We start from the raw sequence: 21,980 nt of genomic DNA on the forward strand, positions 1-21,980 counted from the left end.
TAAGTGTGTTCACTAGCCAACTGACTTGGTCTCTGGGTGCAGTAAGGTATGATTCCATCAGTTACTTATTACTATCAGGATTGAGTCTAGTAACATATTTGATTTACAAATGTATGTCATAATAATGCAGCATTACTTAAAAGTAAAAGCAAATATCGATTTGTTCATTAAAGTAATAGGTGCCCTGCTATGCTGTGTTAAACAAGTGATTTTGTACATATAGCAAGTAAGTGTTTTATCTGTTTTTCCAAATGTATAAACCTTTCAATCTGTTTGTGCTCAGGAATCCCTACAGATTCTGGTAACAAAATTAATCCCGAAATTTTGCATTCACTTTTTTTGTGTGAAAAAAAAGGAAACTTTGAAACTTAGTTAAATTGTTGGTCTCTTTATGTGGGGGAAGAGGGAAGGAATTAAATACTTGAATTATGAGGGACTAACGTAATTATTTGGATACTGCTTTTCACATTAAGCCATACTTATTTTCTGTTTTTTTCAGTTTCCATAGCAAGGCGTGTACAAGACCCATTAGCTGAGCTGGTGAAAATTGAGCCGAAGCACATTGGAGTTGGAATGTACCAGGTAAATCAGTGTGGGTCATTTACTTTGTGAAACCCGTCAGTAGTATGCAGACTTGGCGTAGTAATTAAGTGTCGGTGGGAATAGCTTCCCATTCTCAGAGGTTACATAGTTGATGGGAAGGTTAGTTAGGAGTTGGGTTATTAGAGAAGAAGGGAGTTTTTCTTTTTTCTTTCTTTCTTTTCTTTTTTTGGTGTTTATGGTTTGGATCAAGATTTAGAATTGACTGTACTCAGATTTAAAGACTATTAAAACAAATTAGATCAGACTAGTAACTTACTCCAGAGAGCCTCTCCCTTTACCATTATTATAAAAAAGGAGAAGAAATGGAGCAAGAGGGATATGTTGGCTCTTTGTGTAAGCCAGTATGAAATATTGATCTTTATTGATCTTTCAGGAAGAAGCCTTTGGTACCTATTGTGCCTTATTTCTTTTTTCTGGTTCCTGTTTCTACTTGATTATTATAATGCGTTTTTGGTCATTACCCAGGATGAGCTAGAGCCTTTCAGTTGTTACTGTATATCAGTAATAGTAGTGGCGCTTGTTACTGTTACTGTATTTTCAGTTCTTGAGGTTGTGTGTGTTCATTGAGCAATTGAGGACACACTAAATCTTGGCAAAGTGAATCCATGGTATCTTGTCTTCAGAAACCTCGAGTTGAGTTATTTTTCTCTTCGATGAAAGTCTTTTTTAAATCTGAAATAGAATATTCTGTATAATTTTCATGGGACTTGAGTGATAGGTTTTATACTTCTCTCTAAGAAATATATTAGGGCATGGAATCTGTGACCACTAGAAAAGGAAGAGATCTTAGAAATCATAGGACCCTCATTTGACAGAAAAGGAAGCTGTGTCCCAGAGTAGTTAGGATTTTTACCCAGATTCACACAGTGAAAGCCTAGACTTAACCTGTCATATATTGAACTTAACTGGTAGTATTCCCATTTTATAGCAAGTTAGACTAAGAGGCATCTAGACCTTTGACTTGACTTGTTCATTTGGGAAGGACAGTTGCTGAAGGGACAGATCTAGCTATATAGCTAGATAGAAATGCCTAATATCTAAAGAGTACAACTATAAGTTTTATGATATAGGCACTGTAGTTAAGAGGAATTATAACTATATTAATTCAAGGTGAAGTTATGGAATGCCTCAGCAAGGTAGTAGAACAAAGAAAAGGAAAGGAGAAGTCAAACTCATAGAACCCAGGCAGGCTAATAAGCTATTGGCATCAAAGAAATCTTTAATAAATAGCAGAGACCTAGCCTCCAGATTCTTCAGAGATACAGCATTTAACATGAAAGAGTTTGGAATTCATTCCCATAGCAGTGAGAAGAAATGGAAGAGCTTTAAGCAAGGGAATGATAGGATCTGATTTGTATTTTTTTTTTTTAAAGATTTTATTTATTTATTCATGAGAGACAGAGAGAGAGAGAGAGAGAGAGAGAAGCAGGCTCCCAAGGAGCAGGGAGCTCGATGCGGGACTCGATCCCAGGACCCTGGGATCATGACCTGAGCCGAAGGCAGATGCTTAACCATCTGAGCCACCCAGGCGCCCTGATTTGTATTTTTAAACATTGGCTCTGGCTAATCTGGGGAGAATGACTTGGAAGAGGAGAAGCAGTAAGACCAATTCAGAGGCTGTTATACTAGCTCCGATGAGTGATGATGGTGGCTCAGACAAAGTTAATAGTGGTAGAAATGGAAAGAAGTTAAATCTATTTTGTAGGGACTACTTGGTAATAAGTGGAGGAAGGGGAGTTTGCTCCAGGGGTTCTAGTATGTGGATGATGCCTGACTAGAGCAGATTTGGTGGGGATAAGATCAGTAATTCAGTTTTGGACGTGTTAAGTTGAGATGCCTATGAGAAATCCAAGAAATGTCAAATAGAAGTTGGATATACAAGTCTGAGATTTAGAGGAATGGCCATATTAACATTGGAGTACAGACTTTTAAGCAAATAATGATACTGAGAAAGTGATCAAGAGGGTAAGCTGAGCTTATGATATCCTTTAACTCTGCTACCAGCACTACTGGCATATCCACGATTCCACCTTCTTTAAGATGACAGAGAAGGTGCACATGTATATTTGTATCCATATAAACACATACGTGAATAAAATGGTAACCTGGGAAAACAAGAAAGGGTTGGTGGGTGGAAATTTCAGGAATTCCTGAAAGATGATAAGAATGAGGAATCACATCCATGGAAAATAAAACCTGGTGGAGCTGCAGCTCAAAATATACAGATGAATAGTGTTCTCAAACCAGAGTCATGTTCAAGTAGTGGGGAGGGGGCCTGTAGTGTTAGAGAAGGAGGTGCATATGGAGTGACTAGGCCCGTAGTGACACCCCTCCCTCCATATCCTGTGAACCCAAGCTCAAGCACTGGGTGTAACCCAGGGACCAGAGAGAGGCTGGGAGACCCCTCAAGTAGCCTTTGCTTGTCAGGAAGTTCAAGGAGTCCCATGCTGGGAAGACAAACTTCTGGCACACACCTGACACCTGGCATCATATCCTACATTATCACTGGATTTTGATGGTGGTAAACAAAAACAGCATATACAGACAAATGGGGAATCTGAAATGATCTTCTGCTAAGAATCACTGAACATTTATAGCAAAATGAGGCACCAAATGTAATAAGCAAAAAATAACAATGACAGCAGACTTTGAAATAAGTAAAATTAATATTCACAGAGAGATAAGAGAGATTATTGCATGTATAAAACAAACCTAAGATAGAATAAATTAAGCCAGTCTTAGAATTAAAAAATACGCTTGTCAAGATGGAAAAAAACAAACGGTCTAAATAGAGTGGACACAGCTAAAAACAAATTAATGAATTGAATGATTGAGCTAAGAGATTCTTTAGAATACAGTCTTAAATTGAGAAAGTTGCACAGTATGAACAAAAAGTCATATTTATGTAGAGGCCATTTTAAAGCTTCAACATTCATCTCATAGAAAATTCAAATAAAGAGAATGGAGGAGAGTTATAATCACAGAAATCATAGGAAGAAATTTCTTCAGACTGAAGACAGACGAGTCTTGAAAAGGCCCAGTAAGTATTGAATAAAAGAATAACTAAAGACCTACACTTAAACACCTTCATATGAAACATCAGAGTGCTAGTGATAAAAAAGGAACTGACTAAAAGCTTCCAGAGAGCAAAACAGTTCACCTACAAAGGAAAGAAGTGGTCCTGTTATTGGTAAAAACAAGTAATAGAAGATAGAATGCAGTAATTTTGAAGTTATGGGAAAAATATTATTTGAACCCATACTTCTGTATTCAGACAACTCAGCGATTTGATGTGAGAAGAAAATAAAAACATTTTTGGACCTGCAATGATTTACCTTTTTGGAATGTTACAGATCTTCTTTGAAAGAATTATTTATGAAAGCACTCCTGACCCCCAAAAAGGGGGAAGCGGGGACCAAAGAAGGGGAAGGCATGTCATGAAGACACAGTATTGAGGTGAAGAAACAGTGGAGAGCTTTACAGTACACACATGTGCAGTAAAATGTTAGTTGAGCCTCAGAGTGTTGTATCTATTATGTTAATCTTTAAATATATCAGTCTGGGCCAGATCAGCTTAAACATGGGAGAGCAGAAGAAAAAGAAGTGAGGGCGCCTGGGTGGCTTAGTCGTTAAGCGTCTGCCTTCGGCTCAGGTCATGATCCCAGGGTCCTGGGATCGAGTCCCACATCAGGCTCCCTGCTCGGCAGGAAGCCTGCATCTCCCTCTCCCACTCCCCCTGCTTGTGTTCCTGCTCTTGCGCTCTCTCTCTCTCTGTCAAATAAATAAATAAAATCTTTAAAAAAAAAAAAAAGAAAAGAAAAAGAAGTGATAAAAGATTCTTTTTCAGGAAAACGAGATGTAGATTAACTTTATATTTTGTTAGAAAAACATAATCTGAGATATATGAAGAATAACCACAAATAGGATATTTAATATAAATCATGAGAGTAAAAATTTAAAAGTTCATCATTCCAACCAAAGGCAGAGAAAACAAGGAAGTATATAGTAAATAAATAAAATACACAATGATGGAATAAGTATGGATAATAGTAATGGTGAATGGGTTAAATTCCTGTTAGTAGAATCTCATACTTTTTAAAAATAAAATACAGCTCTAAGTTGTATATGTATGCAAGATGTTTCTAAAAGAAAAAAGCAACCTTGAAATTAGAAATTTAGGGAAAAATATTCCACACAAACGCAAAAGAAAGTCGTAATACTGCTAATATCAGACAAAATAGAATTTAAGGCAAAATGCATTGAACAGGTCAAGGAGGGATATTTCATATTAATAACACAAAGTTTCCCAAGAAGATGTAATTGCCCTGAACATTCTATGTTATCTAAAAACATAGCTTTAAAAATTACGTTGTAGGGCGCCTGGGTGGCTCAGTTGGTTAAGCGACTGCCTTCGGCTCAGGTCATGATCCCAGAGTCCCTGGATCGAGTCCCGCATCGGGCTCCCTGCTCGGCAGGGAGTCTGCTTCTCCCTCTGACCCTCCCCCGTCTCATGTGCTCTCTCTCTCATTCTCTCTCTCTCAAATAAATAAATAAAAAATCTTTAAAAAAAAAAAATTTAAAAATTACGTTGTATTAAAACTTCTAAAATTAGAGTAAGAGACAAATTCACCTTTTTTGTAAGTTTTAATAGACTGTTTTAAAAACAGCTTTATTGAGATATAATCACATACAATACGTACATATATATGTAAATTCACGTATTTGAAGTGTACAAGTCAGTGAATTTTCATATATTCAGTGGGTTGTGAAACTATTATTACTATCTAATTTTTGAACATTTTCATCACCCCAAAATGAAACCCGGTGTCCACGAGCGGTCACTCTCTACCACCCCCTCTTCCCCAGCCCTAAATTACTCATCTACTTTGTTTCTATAGGTATGTCTATTCTGGATATTTCGTATAAATAGAATCACACAATATGTGGCGTTTTGTAACTGGCTTCTTTCATTTAGCATAATATTTTCAAGGTTTATCCATGCTGAAGTACGAGTCATTACTTCATTCCTTTTTATGGGCATATTGTATTTCATTGTATGTGTATAATACCACATTTTGTCTATCCATTCATCAGTTGGAGATTTGGGTTATTTCCACTTTTGGGCTATTATGAATAATGCTTTTATGAACATTCTGTATGAATTTTTATGATGTATGTTTTCATTCTCTTGGATATATACCTAGGAGTGTGTTTGTTAGGTCATTTAACATAAAAATTTAAAGCCAGATGATGAACTAGGGAAATTATTTGCCACAAATGTGTATGTACATAACTATCTATTTTATTATTAAGGTTTTGGTGTTTTCTTGTTGATTTGTACACAATTGTGTGTTGGTTTAAATAAAAAATTTGCAAAAGATATATAAAGAGCATCTAGACACCATTTATCATAGATGAAATAAAAATTTTTGTTTATTAAAGAAACCCAAATTAAACAAAGGGATATTATTTCAATCTAACAATTGAGTAAAGTTGTAATAAAATGATAAACATCTGTGCAAGTGAGGATACAGGGAAATGATTATTCACATACACAGCTGGTGGAAGTATAAATTGTTATTTCTAGCAAATAGCCAATACCTATCAAGATGCACTTTTAAGGAATGCATGCCATTGACCTGGTAGTGCTCCCTCTAGGCATCTCTTCTAAGGCAGTATTAAGAACTATTGATAAGATTTATATACAAGTTTGCTGTTATAGAAAAATCATTGGAAGTAACTACAATAGAATAGTATATCCATCAGTTGAAATGTTATACAACCATTAAAAATACAGGCTTTTAAGTACGATTTAATGACATTAGAAATTGCTTTATTTTTAAATTGCAGTGAAGTTGTTGATACAGAATAAAACCAATTTCTGTTTTAAAAATATAGATATACATTTACACTGAAGAAAAAAAAAAACCTGGCTAGTGACTGATATTTATATTTTTGTTGGTGTGATTAGGGGTTTTTACTTTCTTTTTTACTTTTTTTCAAACTTTCTGTAGTGAATATGTATTAGGAAGAAATTGTAAAATATATATATCCATGTCCATATCCCAATAGATGGGCCACTTAATTTTAAGCCTTGATACAATAGACTTCCAATATAACCAGAGTGGGACTGAATTTCTTTTTAGTTGGGACCTCTAAATGCTTTCAGTATAAATTTAATACTTGTATTTATTCTGATTTAAAATATAAGTAGCTGCACAAACATTGTTGATTTTGAAAATGAAAGCTATTCAAAGAAAGAATGTTAAATACTTAGATGAAATAATAGAAGCTATAATATTATTTCAATAGAAACTAAAATACTTTTGGTTTAGTAACCGCTAGAATGCTAAAGGCAGCCCTCCAGTTCTTGTCTTAGAAAATGGGGAGACCTGATTTTAAAAACACATGCCTGTCATAATTTCTGGAGAGAGAGGCAACCAGTGTGGTCGAATGACAACATATCCCTAACTGACCCCTACAGACTGCTGGAAAGTGGCTTGGTGTTACTCCCAAGAAAACACTCCAGGGTGAGAGCAGGATGATGCAGGGTTGGCTCTGTCGAGTTCTGTAGGACATGGAGAGTGTGGTTTAGCTTGGCCTTGTCATATCCTCAGAGCACAACTTAAGTAAGTTGGATTTACTTGCTATTTATTTCTTCTTTGGACTGTGTTTGAGATACTTTTGTGCTCATTAACACCTCCATTTGTTAATGAGCGTGCACAGTAAAGTGGGAAAAAGACAAAACAGTCCTCTTCCTCCTTTCGTGCCTGTTAGATCATTTGATGATGTTAGAGAATGAAATGGTGTTCCAAAATGAGTTTTTGGAACCCTTAGTGAATTTTTTGTATCCCGGCTCTTTATTCCTCATTATTATGGATAATGGAGAAGTCACTGTAAAGGGGAAATCATCTTCCCAGCTGAATTTTTCATGGTAAAACCTGAAAGGTGGGAATTTGTATTTTATTTCCTTACCCGCTCTGTGGGGTCAGTTATGAGTAAAAACAAAAAAACAATTCTTCAGTGGTGATACTATTATAGTTTTAAAAACTGTTTCTAGGTAACATGGAGGGATTATGAAATGTTTTAGTTTAGGTCTGTAAATGTTAGTAAGAATCCTCTGTTTTATATTGTTTGCCTAAATCCTTTTAAACCTTTTAATCCCTTAATTATTTGTTATTATAGAGTGGGATATAGGAAAGAGTCTTTCCCATGGACATTCACTTAGATGACTTTTACCTGGATTTTTGCCCCCTTTATACTAAAGCAGTATTTTGAAATAGATAAACCACAAAAGTAAAACATAGAAGAAATTTGTTCTAAAAATCAGGCATCACTTACATAGATGAGTTCCTTGCCAAAATGTTTTTACAATCTTGTCCCTTAACTATAAGTCCCAGCATATGGCCTGTATTTGAATCTGTGCTGTGGGAGTATGAATAAACTCATCTATTAGAATTTGCTAATTATTCCTTAAACTTAGTTTTAAAATCTCTATTCTGGGTATTTTTTTTTCACTTCAGGATGAATTATGCTTCTTTCTTTGAAGTATTGGCTTCAGTTTTCTCAGGTTCTTAGAAATCACCAACAATGTAATAAGCCATGTATACATACACACACCCTAGTATAACACCTTACTTATCTTTAAAAGATACGGGAAGATGATTTAAAGAAAATTTTTTTTTTAACATTTTTTTAATTTATTTATTTGAGAGAGAGAATGAGAGACAGAGAGAGCATGAGACGGGGGAGGGTCAGAGGGAGAAGCAGACCCCTTGCTGAGCAGGGAGCCTGATGCGGGACTCGATCCCGGGACTCCAGGATCATGACCTGAGCCGAAGGCAGTCGCTTAACCAACTGAGCCACTCAGGTGCCCCGATTTAAAGAAATTTTTACCAATAATGCCTTAAATTATTAACAGTGAAATATCTAATTTCCTTTATCTTTTGTTTGCTTACTCTTTTTATGTCATTGACCTTGGAAAATGAAACTAGATCAATTTCAATTTTTACTCAAGTTCACCTTTTAGTTTTCATACATCAGCACAAAGTGCTAGGATTTCTAAAACATTAAGCTATTTTCAGTGTTTAAAACTAGTAATTATCATGGATGATTAAAAAAATTACACATGACATTAAAAGTACTACCATAAAGGAAAAGATTAGTAAATGTTAACTGCATTAGAATCTAAAACATCTCTGAGTCATAAAAAAATATGTAGAAAATCCACAGACTGGGAGAAGGTATTTGCAAAACATATAAGCTATAAAGGACCCAAAATATATAAAGATCTACAAATCAAGATGAAAAAAGATGGAAAAATAGGCAAGGGATATCAACGGGCAGTTGACAGAAGCAGAGATGAAAAAGACAAATTTTTTTTTTTAAGATTTTATTTATTTATTTGACAGAGAGAGACACAGCGAGAGAGGGAACACAAGCAGGGAGAGTGGGAGAGGGAGAAGCAGGCTTCCCACGGAGCAGGGAGCCCAATGCGGGGCTTGATCCCAGGATCCCGGGATCATGACCTGAGCCGAAGGCAGATGCTTAACGACTGAGCCACCCAGGCGCCCCCAAAAATATTTTTTAAATGATCACTTTCACTAGTAACTGGGGAAATGCAAACTAAAGCCAGTATAGGAAACCTTTCAGATTGTCAAAACTTAGTCTGACAATTTGGATGTTAGCAACCATGTGGAGCATTGGGAAACTTGTACTTAACTTATAGGAGTATAAACCGGTGCAATCTCTTTGGAGAGCAATTGAACATTAATAAAGTTGGAGATGGGATTCTCTTCAAGTCAACAATTCTGTTGCTATATATACATAGCCTTGAAAATTTTCTCAAATGTGCACAGGAAGAAATGTATTAGAAATTCATTGAAGCACTATTTATAGCAGTGAAAATTTGGAAACAAGTGTTCATCATCCAGAAAACAGAAAAATAAATTGTAATATACTCAGACAGTAGAATATTGTTTAGGAGTGAAGATAACCCAATTAGAGCTATCTGTATTAATATGGATAAATTTCGTAAGATATAATATTAAAAGAGAAAGCAAGTTGCAGAATATGTATAGTATTATATGATTAGTATAAAACTTTAAGATATGAAAAAAATACTGTATACTATTTGTGAATACCAATGTATATAGTAAGAATATAGAAATAAGCACTGGAATTTACGATTGTGGTTACCCTGGGTGGGGCATGAAATGGGAGAGTAGGAACTGGGAGGGGTATACCAGGAGTTTCAGCTATATTTATAGTATTTTGTTTCAACTATATATGTAGTATTTTATTTCTTAAGTTGTTTGGTGGGTACATGGTGTTCCTTATACACTACAACTTTTTGTTAAATAAATCATAATTTTATAAAAAGATGCAGCAGGGACACCTGGCTGGTTCAGTTGGTTAAGCGTCTGCCTTTGGCTCAGGTCATGATCCCAGGGTCCTGGGATTGAGTTCCCCCATCGGGCTCCTTGCTCAGCATGGAGCCTACTTCTTCCTCTGCCTGCCACTCCCCCTGCTTGTGCGCGCTCTCTCTCTGACAAACAAATAAATAAAATCTCTTTTTTTTTTATAGATTTTATTTATGTATTTATTTGACAGAGAGAGAGCGAGAGAGGGAACACAAGCAGGGGGAGTGGGAGAGGGAGAAGCAAGCTTCCCATTGAGCAGGGAGCCCAATGCGGGGCTCAATCCCAGAACCCTGGGATCATGACCTGAGCTGGAGGCAGATGCTTAACAACTGAGCCACCCAGGCGCCCCTAAATAAAATCTTTAAAAAAAAAAAGATGCAGGAAACCTTGGTCAAATGCTAAAGGTGTTTCATTTCAGGAACTTTGACTTCCAGTTCGTTTTAATTTCTTCCGTGTGTGTGTGTGTGTGTGTGTGTGTGTGTGCGTGACAATGAGAATTTATATAGTCAGAAAAACTATTTTGTTTTCAGTGAAAATGAAAAAAAAAATTTAATATTAAGTACACTTCTCTTGTAATATTCCTTGAAATTTTCATCTTTAAGACCCTAAGTTTGCACCAAATCAGATACTTTTTTTTTAAGATTTATTTATTTATTTTAGAAAGAGAGGGTGAGGGAGGGGGAGAGGGAAAGAGAGTCTTAAGCAGACTCCACACTGAGTGTGGAGCCCAACCCAGGGTTCAGTCTCACGACCCTGAGATTACCACCTGAGCCAAAACCAAGAGTCAGACGCTTAACTGACTGTGCCCTCCAGGCACCCCTCAAATACTTTTTAACGCAAAATTCTAACACTATCTTTAAGGTTTTTTTTTTCATTTTACAAATATGGATTTTTCTTCTGTGAATTTTAAAAATGAAATATTATTTTTTTGGCCCCATTTGAAATGGTCATTTCAGAGATATGGCCTAGGACAAAACTGTGAGTGATTGTCTTTCTAGTGATTATTTACAGGGCAGAGTTAGGTAGAATTGATGTTTAAGGAATTGTAGTATGTTATAATAATGGTACCATAATATAACTAGTATTCATCCTATACTGTTTTCCTTTCACCACTAATTACTGCCCCAACACACTCCTAAATTATCTAAATTAGGAACCTTAAGATCAAGCAGGGGAGCTTTTAAAAATAACTAGCCTAGGCCACATCCTCAGAGATTTTCATTTAATTGGCCTGGAGGGTGGACCTAGACATCAATCAGCATTTTAAAGTTCTGCAGGTGATTCTAATGTACAGGCCATGTTGAGAACCATTGGTTCTTAAAGTATGGTTCCTGGACCAGCAGCATCAGTATCACCTGAGAACTTGTTAGAAATGCATATTCTTGCACCCACTTCACAGGCTTGTAGAATCACAAATTCTGGGGGGTGGTGTCAAGCTGTTAAGCTTGAATGTGCATATAAAACCCTTGGGAATCTTGTTAAAATGCAGATTCTGGTTCAGTTGGTCTAGGGTAGGGCTAGGGCGTGAGATTCTGTTTCTTATAAACTCCCAGGTTATACCAATGCTGTTGGTCTGACGATTGATTACACTTTGAGTAGCAAGAGACCCTACTGAAAGCCTGTTGGGCTCCAGCCCAGGCCTATTGAATCAGAATCAGATTTTAACAAGATTTCCAGGTATTTTGAATGCACATTATAGTATATGCAATGTAAGAGGAAAATCAGGATATGCCAATATCTAAGGGATATGAGAATTTGAAGGAGCAAAAATCAATATTCTAAAACACTGCAAAGATAAAGGTAGGATAAAAACTGAAAATGTGCTTTCATGTTTAATTAAAAAAAAAATGGTGGTGGTGGCCATAATGAGAATAGTTTCATTGGAGTGGTGGAGGCAGAAGTCAGATAAAAGCATATTGAAGGCTGAATGAAAGATGAGCACTTAGAGACAAGTGTATACACATCTCTAAAGAAGAGAGGTTTTTACGGAGGTTGGGATTTGAATGTGCTTAATGTTGATAGGAAGGAGGTAGAAGTAGTTAGGGAGAAGTTGAAGATGCTGGAGAGGCAGAGGCTGGATGCCTGAGGAGATGATGCCCATAGCTTGCCTAAGGAAGGAAATGGACAAGAGTTCAGAAACTAGAAGCTCCCAGAGTGGCAGGTGGCTGGAAAGCGGTGGATGAGAGCAGGACTGGGAGGGGTTGCTCCCCCTACGTGGATAGTTTTCTTTTTCTGTGAAGTGGGAGCCTCCTGTTCTATACCCCTTGTCCCAGAAGAACAGAGAATTTTTTATTTTCTGAAATCATTGTATTATTTTGTTTACTGTCTGTCTCTTCTAATGGAATGTAAAGCCTTATATGAGGGCAGGGTGTTTCTACCTCTGTATCCACAGCTCCCATGACCAGGCACATGATAGATAGTAAGTATTTGCTGAGTGAGTGTATGGTAGAGTGTCGGTATAGTTGCTCTTTTATTGTATTTTTTAACTCTGTTGTGAACACACCATAAAATTTTGTAGCCTCTCACTTAAAATTTTTGTGGGGTAAACCTAAAATACGAGTTACTGGTATTTTTTTTTTTTAATGAATTTCTTTTCAGGCAAAGTGAGAATTTCAGAGCAGAGAGCATTAGCGTAGCCAAGTGGTTGCAGTGAGATGAATGGAAAGTGAAGAACGGTTGCTATGGCCAAAGGAACTAGAATTCTTCATTTTAATACCTACTGCTCCGTTCCTTTCTTGCTCCACAATGCATATTCTATTCTCAGTGGAGACAATTCTCAGAGACAGATCATGGAGAGCACTTACGGAGGAATGTTCTTTGTGATGAAATCAGTCAATCAGTCTTTTTAAAGGACCTTTAATACAGTGTGATATCTTTATCAAAGAAAAACTTTTGTTATGGTGGGATTCATTGATGTAGAATCTTTAAAGTGAAATTACCTACTAAAATGTAAGTTTATGAAAGTTCTTAATGATTTTATCTTTGTTGCCACAAAGCCCTAAGGAGGTTTTTGGTATACTGGTTAGGTCTCGTATTGTGTGCGGATGGATAGTCTACAGGCTAAAAATAGTGGAATAAGATTATTCTAAAAATGTTTAATTCTGACATTCAAAGAGATATTACTTTCTGTTGTGCTATTTGTATATAATTAGTGTGGATAATAAAAGAATCTGGGATGTAATTCTTAGTGCAAAAAACTTATCTTTATAATGTAATGTTCATCTTAGAATTCTTGAAAACCCAAATTTAAGGTCGATTAATTATTAATTAATGCTAGATAATTATAGCAATCAGGAAGAGATATAAAATGTAAGTATTAGGAAGACCACTTCTGAGAACTTAAAAACTATATTCTGAATATCTGTTATCTGATATTATTAAGGAATACTGATGAACTCATTCTTTATATATGTTGTGTTAGGGTAGGTGTTGATCTTGGTATTTAAGAATAGTACAGGTAAAGGGTGCCTGGGTGGCTCAGATGGTTAAGTGTCTGCTTTCAGCTCAGGTCATGATCCCAGGGTCCTGGGATCGAGCCCCACATCGGCCTCCTTGCTCAGCGGGGGAGCCTACTTCTCCCTCTGCCCCCTCCCTGCTTGTGTATGCTCTCTCTCTCAATCTCTCTGACAAACAAATAAAATTTAAAAAAAAAGAAACATTATAAAAGAGAATAGTACAGGTAAATTACTTGTAAGATTATATTCTATTTTAAATTCAAGAGGAAGGCATCATCATTATCATATAACAGGATGCCTTAAATGCATAATACTGTAGAAAGGACTGGGGAGTTTATAGAATTTAGATAAGAAGTGAACCCTGCCTGCGAAGTGATTATAATGTGATGCTGAGACAGGAAGGCTGGCCTCATTAAATTTTGGCATGAGTTTACTGATGGCACATTTCTGCTCCCAGATCTCTCTTATGCTGTGGATGGTTGTATCACAGTGTCTTTCTTTTTGGTGATCATGGAAAGGAATTCTAAGGGAGAAAGTCTGTATTGAGGAAAAATTCTCTTGATGAGAGGTTTTTGGGGGGAGGGTTTACTCTCAATAACTTTAAATATCATTACAGGTAAGAAAAGTTAATTTGCCTGGATTTATATAGAATGAAGATTGTTTCTTAGTTCCACAGAAGGAAATGCATGTGTCGCTTGTCTTGTTGAATAACTAACTTTAGAAAGTATCTTCGGTTTTGGGTGAGATAGTAGGCTAGTTGGCTGCCTTCTTTGTGCACTGTTAACTCTGCTGATAGATTTTCTTTAATAATCCAGATCAGGCTCCCAAGCTATTTATTGTATAATATTATTAAAAAGATGTATTTCCCTTTCAAATGTATAATTGAAAGGGAGAATTTTCTCTTGCCATATACAAGGCTTTTGTTTCATTATTTATTTGGAATAAATGGGGCCAGACGGTATGAGTGCAGTTAGGTTTTGTTGGAGGGGAGCTTGCAAAGACTTTTTGAGGCATGATGTGCAAGTGAGTGTTTTCAAATCTCAGAGGTGTGATTATGTCATAACAGCCATAACCTCTGGGCTTGCTTTATTACGTTTATTAAAACAAATCTGTGTGGGGGTGCTATGTATATTTTGGTGACGAAGGAAATGAGGTGGTTAATTTATTATGTGAACAGCACTTTCAGCTAACCACAGCGTGATTCACTGAGAGAATAGTGGAAAAGCCTCACTCTGTAGAAATGACTGCTTTTTGATTTGTGGACCATAACTTTCAACACCAGGGCATGAAGTTTATCTACAGAATGGTTCTCTCTCTCTCTCTCTCTTTCTGTAATGTTTTTGTCCAATTTTAAACTTGAAATTTTCCCCTTCATTTTATTTTGGGCATTTACTGAATATAAATGATCTAAACAGTCCTTGCCGGCAAATTAAGGGGAAAAAAATTAAAGGGCATTAGGGAAGTTGGTAGCATCTTTATGGTTTCCAAGCAGCCCACACATACCTCACAGAAGCACTTCACAAAATAAATCAGTATTCCAGACCTTCAACCAATGAGGATGACTACCTGGTGTCAGATTTGAGTTAAGGAAAAGTGAGGAACCTATTGTTCTTTCCTTTGGTAGGATGTGTTTATCAACATACTGTATTAGAATACTGGAGTGGAAAAGGAAATCAATCTCATGCAAAGTAGTCTCTGACAAACATCTCTTTGGAAGTGGGGGATGACTGTGGGAAGAGGTGAGGATGTAATGCCTCATAGAAGTACACACACTATGGAATGGAATCAAAACGAGACCTGTCCATCTAATGAGGAGACAGGGTATAAAGCACTTGTTGTATACTCATAAACAGCCATTGCAAGACCAAGAAAAGTTTGTTTTCTCTGGAGTTATGCCATAGCAAGCATCATGTGGTGATGTGAACCTGCCTAGAGAGAGAGTGGAAAATAGTTCATCTTCCTGGCAATATTTCTAAAAGACCCCCTTCATTTTCCAGATGTGCTATGTACCAACCATTCACAAACAGACAGTCTTGGAAATCAGTAAGGCATTTAATTGGTAAGAGTTCATTAGAGCATTTTATATTTGGGACATTACAAGACTCCATGAAAAGGATGACAGTCAGTTTTAGATTTTATCTCTGCTGCTTTTGGAGTGGAATTCAGAGTCCTCAGTTTGCTCTAAAAATTATGTCATTCCCTCATAGCACTTCCCCAGAGAGTTGGCAAAGACCAGGAGAAACATTATTTGTGTAGTTTAAAGACGAAGTGTAGAGGAGGGAGGTCCAGGCCTGTGGTTTATGTAAACAGGGGAGACTGGGAGGGGGCACTGGCACCCCTGGTTAGGTTATTACTCAGTCATCATGAGCAGTCAGTCAGGCCCAGTGAGAATGTGTCCACTTGGAGACTGCTCCAGCCACGGTGATTAGTAATGATCATCCACAGCCCCAGACTGTGAGAGAAATTTAATTTTAAAAGGAATTGGATTATAGGCAAAACTTCATTTTAGTGACATTAGTTAGGGCTCTCAAACTTTTGAGATCTCCTCACTAGGAGAATGAAACTATGTTTTGGACACTCCAAGAGACATTAGGTCTGGTACCACCTAAGCTAGCATTTCCCTTGCTTGAAGCAGATTTATCTTCATAACGGTTTGGTTACTTTTTGAAAGATGGAAATTTAAATATTCTTGGCTTTAAAAAGTCTGTTACCAACCCCCCCCACCACCACCACCAAATGCCCATCACAACACTTTCAGAGCATAACAGTTATTTTAAAAGCATGGATAACGGAGAAACCTTCATTCCAAGCGCACCCTCCATTTTCTCTGCCTTCCTCAGCATTTTCTCCTGCTGAGTCCTTTTGCTTCTGTGCCTCTTTCCTCATCTCCCTTCCAACCTCCTGTGAGCTGCTTTTTGAAGAGGTAGTTTGTTCCCTAGTCCCTTACTCAGGGCCCCTCCCTTCATATGGTGTGAAATACAATGAGGCTTTTAAAAAAGTGATTCTACCCTTGTTTACAATTTGAAACCTACTCAGATATGCGTTGACAAATTTAAGCAACTTTGAGTTTTGCAAAATATAAATTTATGGGCATGTTACCCAAGTAGCATTAACTGAACACAGACCCAGTGATGGCAGCAGAATACAGAAGATAGCCAGCCCAAACTGCTAGACGGTAAGAGCATGATTTTAAATAAAATGGAGCACTGGCTGTGAGTGAGACAGGAGGAATCTTCTTATGGAGAAATCCCATGTTTATCATTAAGCTTGCAAAGGAAATTTGGATTCTAGATTAAAATACTTGGTTATGGGGTGCCTGGGTGGCTCAGTCGTTAAGCGTCTGCCTTCGGCTCAGGTCATGGTCCCAGGGTCCTGGGATCAAGCCCCGCATCGGCCTCCCTGCTCCTGGGGAAGCCTGCTTCCCCCCCCCCCCACTCTCCCTGCTTGTGTTCCCTCTCTCACTGTCTCTCTCTCTGTCAAATAAATAAAATCTTAAAAAAAAAAATAACTTGGTTAGTCATACCTGGGACATATAGCTATGCTCATTGACATACACTCCTTCTTGTATTTGGAGAGTTATAATTCAGGGTGTGTTTAATCAAAATTTCCCCGAGAGGTATAGACAGGGAACCTGCCTTAAACGGAAATTGCATGAACATTCTCGCTGGCCCTCCCTCCTCATTTCAGTGTGGTGCAGTGGAAAGAACACAGAGCCGCAGGGTAGCAAAAGGAGCTGTGGTCTTACCTTGGTTTAGCCACATTTACTGTATGACTTCGGGAAAGTAATTTTACTTCTTCATGCCTTGTGGGAAAGTAAAATAAGGTTATCTACATACTTTCTGAAAGAGTGTTAAAGGAAATAACATATGTGTATTTAAAAAAAAAAGAAAAAGAAGATGTGAAAGTGCCTGAAGGTGCAAATGTGAAAGTGAGTTTATTTCAAATGATGGGACCATCAAATAAACAGGTTCTATTTACATTGGTGGGTTGTTTTTTTGTTTTGTTTTGTTTTGTTTTGTTAAAGCCTTTGATGTTAAGGTTCTTTTTATTCCTATTCCTATTATTGATTCATATGCTAAGCTTACCTTATGCTAAGGTATTCCTAGAATCTGTTAATTTCAAGTTATAAGGGACCTTAGAGTTCACGCTGGCAAATAGAAGTATGTTCATTCCCTTCCGCTAAAAGGAAGGACAGAAGAAGCTGCAGGGAAAGCTTCCAGAACAAAGGATCAGAATGGCGGCATTGCTGTGGTCATAATCCAGGAATGAGGAAACAGGCCCATTGCCTGAGCTGCCTCTTATAAATAGTAATGACAGGACGTGTTGCACAGGGAGAGATAGGCATTTGAAGTTGAATTGAAAAGTACACTTTAAACTTCTGTTAGTTATTACCTACAGAATTTTTTTGTAAGTCTATAGTGCTTTACTTGTTATCCTTGTATATCCGATTCTTCTGTTGTGGTTTGCATCTAATGTTTAAATTGACTCAGTATTTTGGAGGTGGGAGGAGAAAAGGGTGGACGATTAAAAACAAACACAACAGAAACAACAGAAACAAACTCCTTAGTTTGTTGGGATGCACGATCTAGTTATGGGTTGTCAATAAGAAACAGCTGTTTGTTTGTTGACAGCCCGCCTTGCCTCTCCCATAATCAAGCTGTTTCTCATCATATAATTACCAACTCTTTAGTATTTGAGGCTTGTTGTGGATTTATAGTTGGTTGTATAACGTTTGCCAAAATGTCATAGTTTAGATAAAAAATTAGTGATTCCCTTGTAGTCATTCTACTGAAATATGAATGTGGGTTGTAATAAAAGAAAGATGCCTGAAGAGACTTCTGAAATTCATTTCAAACTGAAGGGAATGTAGAGGGTGTTGTGTGTGTGTGTTTTCTAAGGAAGGAGTATCACTGTAACTCCTGCCCGTCTTGTAGACTCTGTTGCCAATCGGAAAAGCATTTGGTGTTCTTCTCACAAGTGAAGTTAAGCAGCATGGATGTGGGTGGCAGGATCGATTTCGTTCTGATCCAGAAGGACATGGTTTCATTCTTCTGTTCGTTTGTTCTTTCTTTTTTTTCTGTCTTCTAAAAATCCTGTTCTGATGTTGAAGCCAGGAATGAAAGGAAATAAAGTCAAGTTTAAGTTCTCTGAGAGTCCAAGGTGATGTTTCAGCCTCCTGGGTAGCTTTACTAGCTGAATCAAAGCTGAATGTGCCTCTGACCCTAAAGAGAACCTATCTAGGACATTTTGTAAACAGACCCCTTTTTCAGTCTGGATTATGCTGAGTGAGGTCCTTTTTGAAATAAGGGTAACCTGTGTTTTAGGAAAACAAGCCAGAAAGGTGAAGTTTCATTGCTCCATTTAGTTTTACTCTTCGAAATAGAGCAAAAACGTCTCCTAATCATGCCTAAGTCACAGCTTCTCTTGGAATGAAAGTATCTGTCCTTAATTATTCTTTTCATAGTGCAGTTACTTAAAAAAAAAAATTCTGTAAAGACTATAGTGCCACGAATTTTTATTTTCATAGACTCCAAAGTAATGTCACAATTTCTCCTTCCTTTGATAGGTTTAAAACTATAATGGAATTTAGAATATTTTTAGTAATTTTCTCTCTTTGATCTCAAAGGCATTACATAAATTAACTTTTCTCTATATAAATATTTCTCTTGAAAGATAAAATAATATGGGAATAGTAAATGCTCTTTTTGATAGAAGTTGTGACTAGGAAAGGGGAATACTTTAAAATTTATAAAAAGTAAAATTTTGAGGAGAAATGTATATTTTATATACAGATAGTCTTTATTTCTATTTTTTGCATGGGTTCATACTGTATCTTTCACCAGAAGCCCACATCTACTCTTTTCTAAAAGTGTAAGTCATAGAAGTATTTTTCTTTACTTCAAAATGCTTGCTCTCTCATAGCCAAAGGATCCTAAATGATCCGAATTTGACTGACAATGATTTCACTAGGTGGCCAGTGACAGTCAGTACCTAGGATTATTACCAGAATATGAAATGTTCTGATTTTGTGTGTGTTTTTAATATATCATGAGAATGACATTTCATAGAGCTACTTGAAAGTAATTACAGTTACCATCAGGGCAAGGTTTAATTCTTGATTTTAACACATGGGCTGTGCCATGAAGTTGCAATCCAAAATTAAAAGATTATGTCTGGCTTAATCAGAACAGGTAGGAAGTGATGGAGTAAAAAGATGAATACTTTCCTATGTGCAGCTGTGCATATATTCTTACAGCTCCATTAGCCAAAATCTGTTGTCTTAGTGCTACTCAGGTGCATATTTCAGTCAAATGAATCACAGATGATTCATTTTAGAAACACTTTACTATTTGAGTGTTAGGGAGATAATTTAGTTGTAATTTTAAGAACTTCATTCCTAAATCACTTAATGGTATATTGGATTTTAGCTGCCCCAAATCTATGTGGACAAAAATTATTGTTATAAAAAGAAGATGTGCAAATCCTTTATTCCAACTACCTTTTCAGGAGGGGGAGGAGGGAGATTTAGAGATGTTACAGGATATAATTACAGCTTTCTACTTTGTTTCTCTGTGTCAAACATTTCTATTTGGACAAGTTTCTTAAAAACTATGCTAAAAATCCATTATTAAAGAACCATTAAAAATACTGTTTTATTATCCAGTGATTAATATCCATGACCTTTATTTTTGGATCAGGTTCATAAATATATACATTTTTCTATGTCAGTCATTGTCTAGAATTTCATTTTTGTTCTGCTTTCCATTACATACCATGAATTATATGAAATTAATTTAATCGCTACTACAAACAGAAATTAAATGTGCCCTAATCCAGAGTTACGTTGTTTGCTTTTACAACTGTAAGTCATAAGTAATTAATTTTCCTTGGAAAATTAATTCACTTACCATTCCCAGTAGCATCATATGTTGACACAGGGTTATACATAGTTTAATATTTTTCTTCTGCATGCTGGCCTCAACTTTAGAAGACCTTAAATGAAAACAAATTAAAATTGACTCAACTGTATATAATTTGGAGTTCTTTAAAGTAAGTGTTGTTGTTAATTGCTATCATCCAGGTGATGACTCAAGAATTATATTCAAACTTTACAAAATCTCCATTAGTATATTAACAAGCGTGAAACAATATATTTTTAAAAGTTGTTCATATGACAGTAGCCATTAATATTTTCTATTCCTCAATTCCAAACAAAACAGTTTACACCACAGCCATCTGACAGCAGTGGCATGGAGTTTTACCATCACTCAATTGATAGGATAGTGAAACAGGTAACTTACTTGCTGGACATTTTGACCACCTAGAATAGCAGCCATCGTATCTAATTCTTACAGAGCTTATTTTCAGTATCCAGTATCAGTCAGTAGAAAGATTTCCAGCAAGGTCATCTTAAAACATAGAATATGAAAGATATCTTATTTTAAACCCCTAAATATTTTTTATTATAATGACTGCCTTTCTCTAATTCTTTCCTGTTTAATACTTTTTTCCCCCTTGCTTTCCATAAAGAGTAATGTGGAAAATGAAATAAGCAAAAGTCTTTCAGTTAAGTAAGTTAGGTTTCCCCTAGCTCCTTCTTGTATTCTGGGAACTGAGAAAATATGAGCAAACCAAATTTAGCTTTTCTTTTGCATTTGCCAGGAGGTTATTTTGTAAGGTGATTTTTTTTTTTCCTGGTTCATAGAACTCTATAAAACATATAGTGTTTATTACTTTATTTATATTTATTTAAGTCACTAAGGTGAAACTCTAGTGATGGTGGCAATGTTACAGTTTTAACAAGTGGGGGCTTATTTTATAAAGGTGCTTTTGTGGCCACAGCTTTCAAAAATGCAGGGGGTTAGCAGTGAAATGCTCTTTATGCCTTTTGGAAAGAAAAGTTGCTGTTTAATTCCAGTATAAAAGTACTACTATAATACAAAATCACCACTGTTATTTTTTATAACTGTTCATTGTTATAGTTTTTTTTTGATCTGTACTCATAGGAGTGAGCTATGTACATTCCAAAGCTGCATCAGGAAAAAAAGTGTTTTACTTGCTACTTCTTTATAAGGAGGATGACAGAGGAGTCCCCTTCCCTATGCTTCAAAGAGTTTCTCTGAGTGGCCTTCAGAATTATGATAATGACTTTCTTTTTTATCATCAGACAAAATGAAAAAAATTGCATGTGTCAAGTCATGTACGTTTATGCTTATGCTCTGACTCAAATACAGATTGTTAGACAGTCAGGTTTAAGGGAAAGCAGTCTTTGAAAAATAATTTATGTAGGCAGTTTAGGCAATGATTATTCTAAAAACTTTATGTCTAAGTCTCTCAACATATACCTACAGTATGATTACCTATAAATATGTATGATAATTCTGCATGCATTCTTACACAGTTTAAAAAAAAAATGCCTCTGCCTTCTTCCAGAAATGAATACAACAGGATTAGTTTATCCTTGTCTTGAGGTGGAAAAGTAAATGTGTGCTTGTAGAAA

General features: G+C 36.4%; 1 protein-coding gene across 2 annotated transcripts in view; it reads left to right on the forward strand.

Annotated features, from left to right (window-relative positions):
- SRBD1 (S1 RNA binding domain 1) overlaps positions 1–21,980 on the forward strand; it is a 196,640-nt gene that overhangs the window by 113,476 nt on the left and 61,184 nt on the right. For both annotated transcript variants that reach the window (XM_021701193.1, XM_021701195.2), the window contains one exon: positions 500–582. In XM_021701193.1, coding sequence (XP_021556868.1) covers positions 500–582 — 83 coding nt within the window. The remainder of the gene's footprint in view (positions 1–499; positions 583–21,980) is intronic.

This window comes from Neomonachus schauinslandi, chromosome 10 (assembly GCF_002201575.2).
Source record: "Neomonachus schauinslandi chromosome 10, ASM220157v2, whole genome shotgun sequence".
NCBI lineage: Eukaryota > Metazoa > Chordata > Mammalia > Carnivora > Phocidae > Neomonachus > Neomonachus schauinslandi.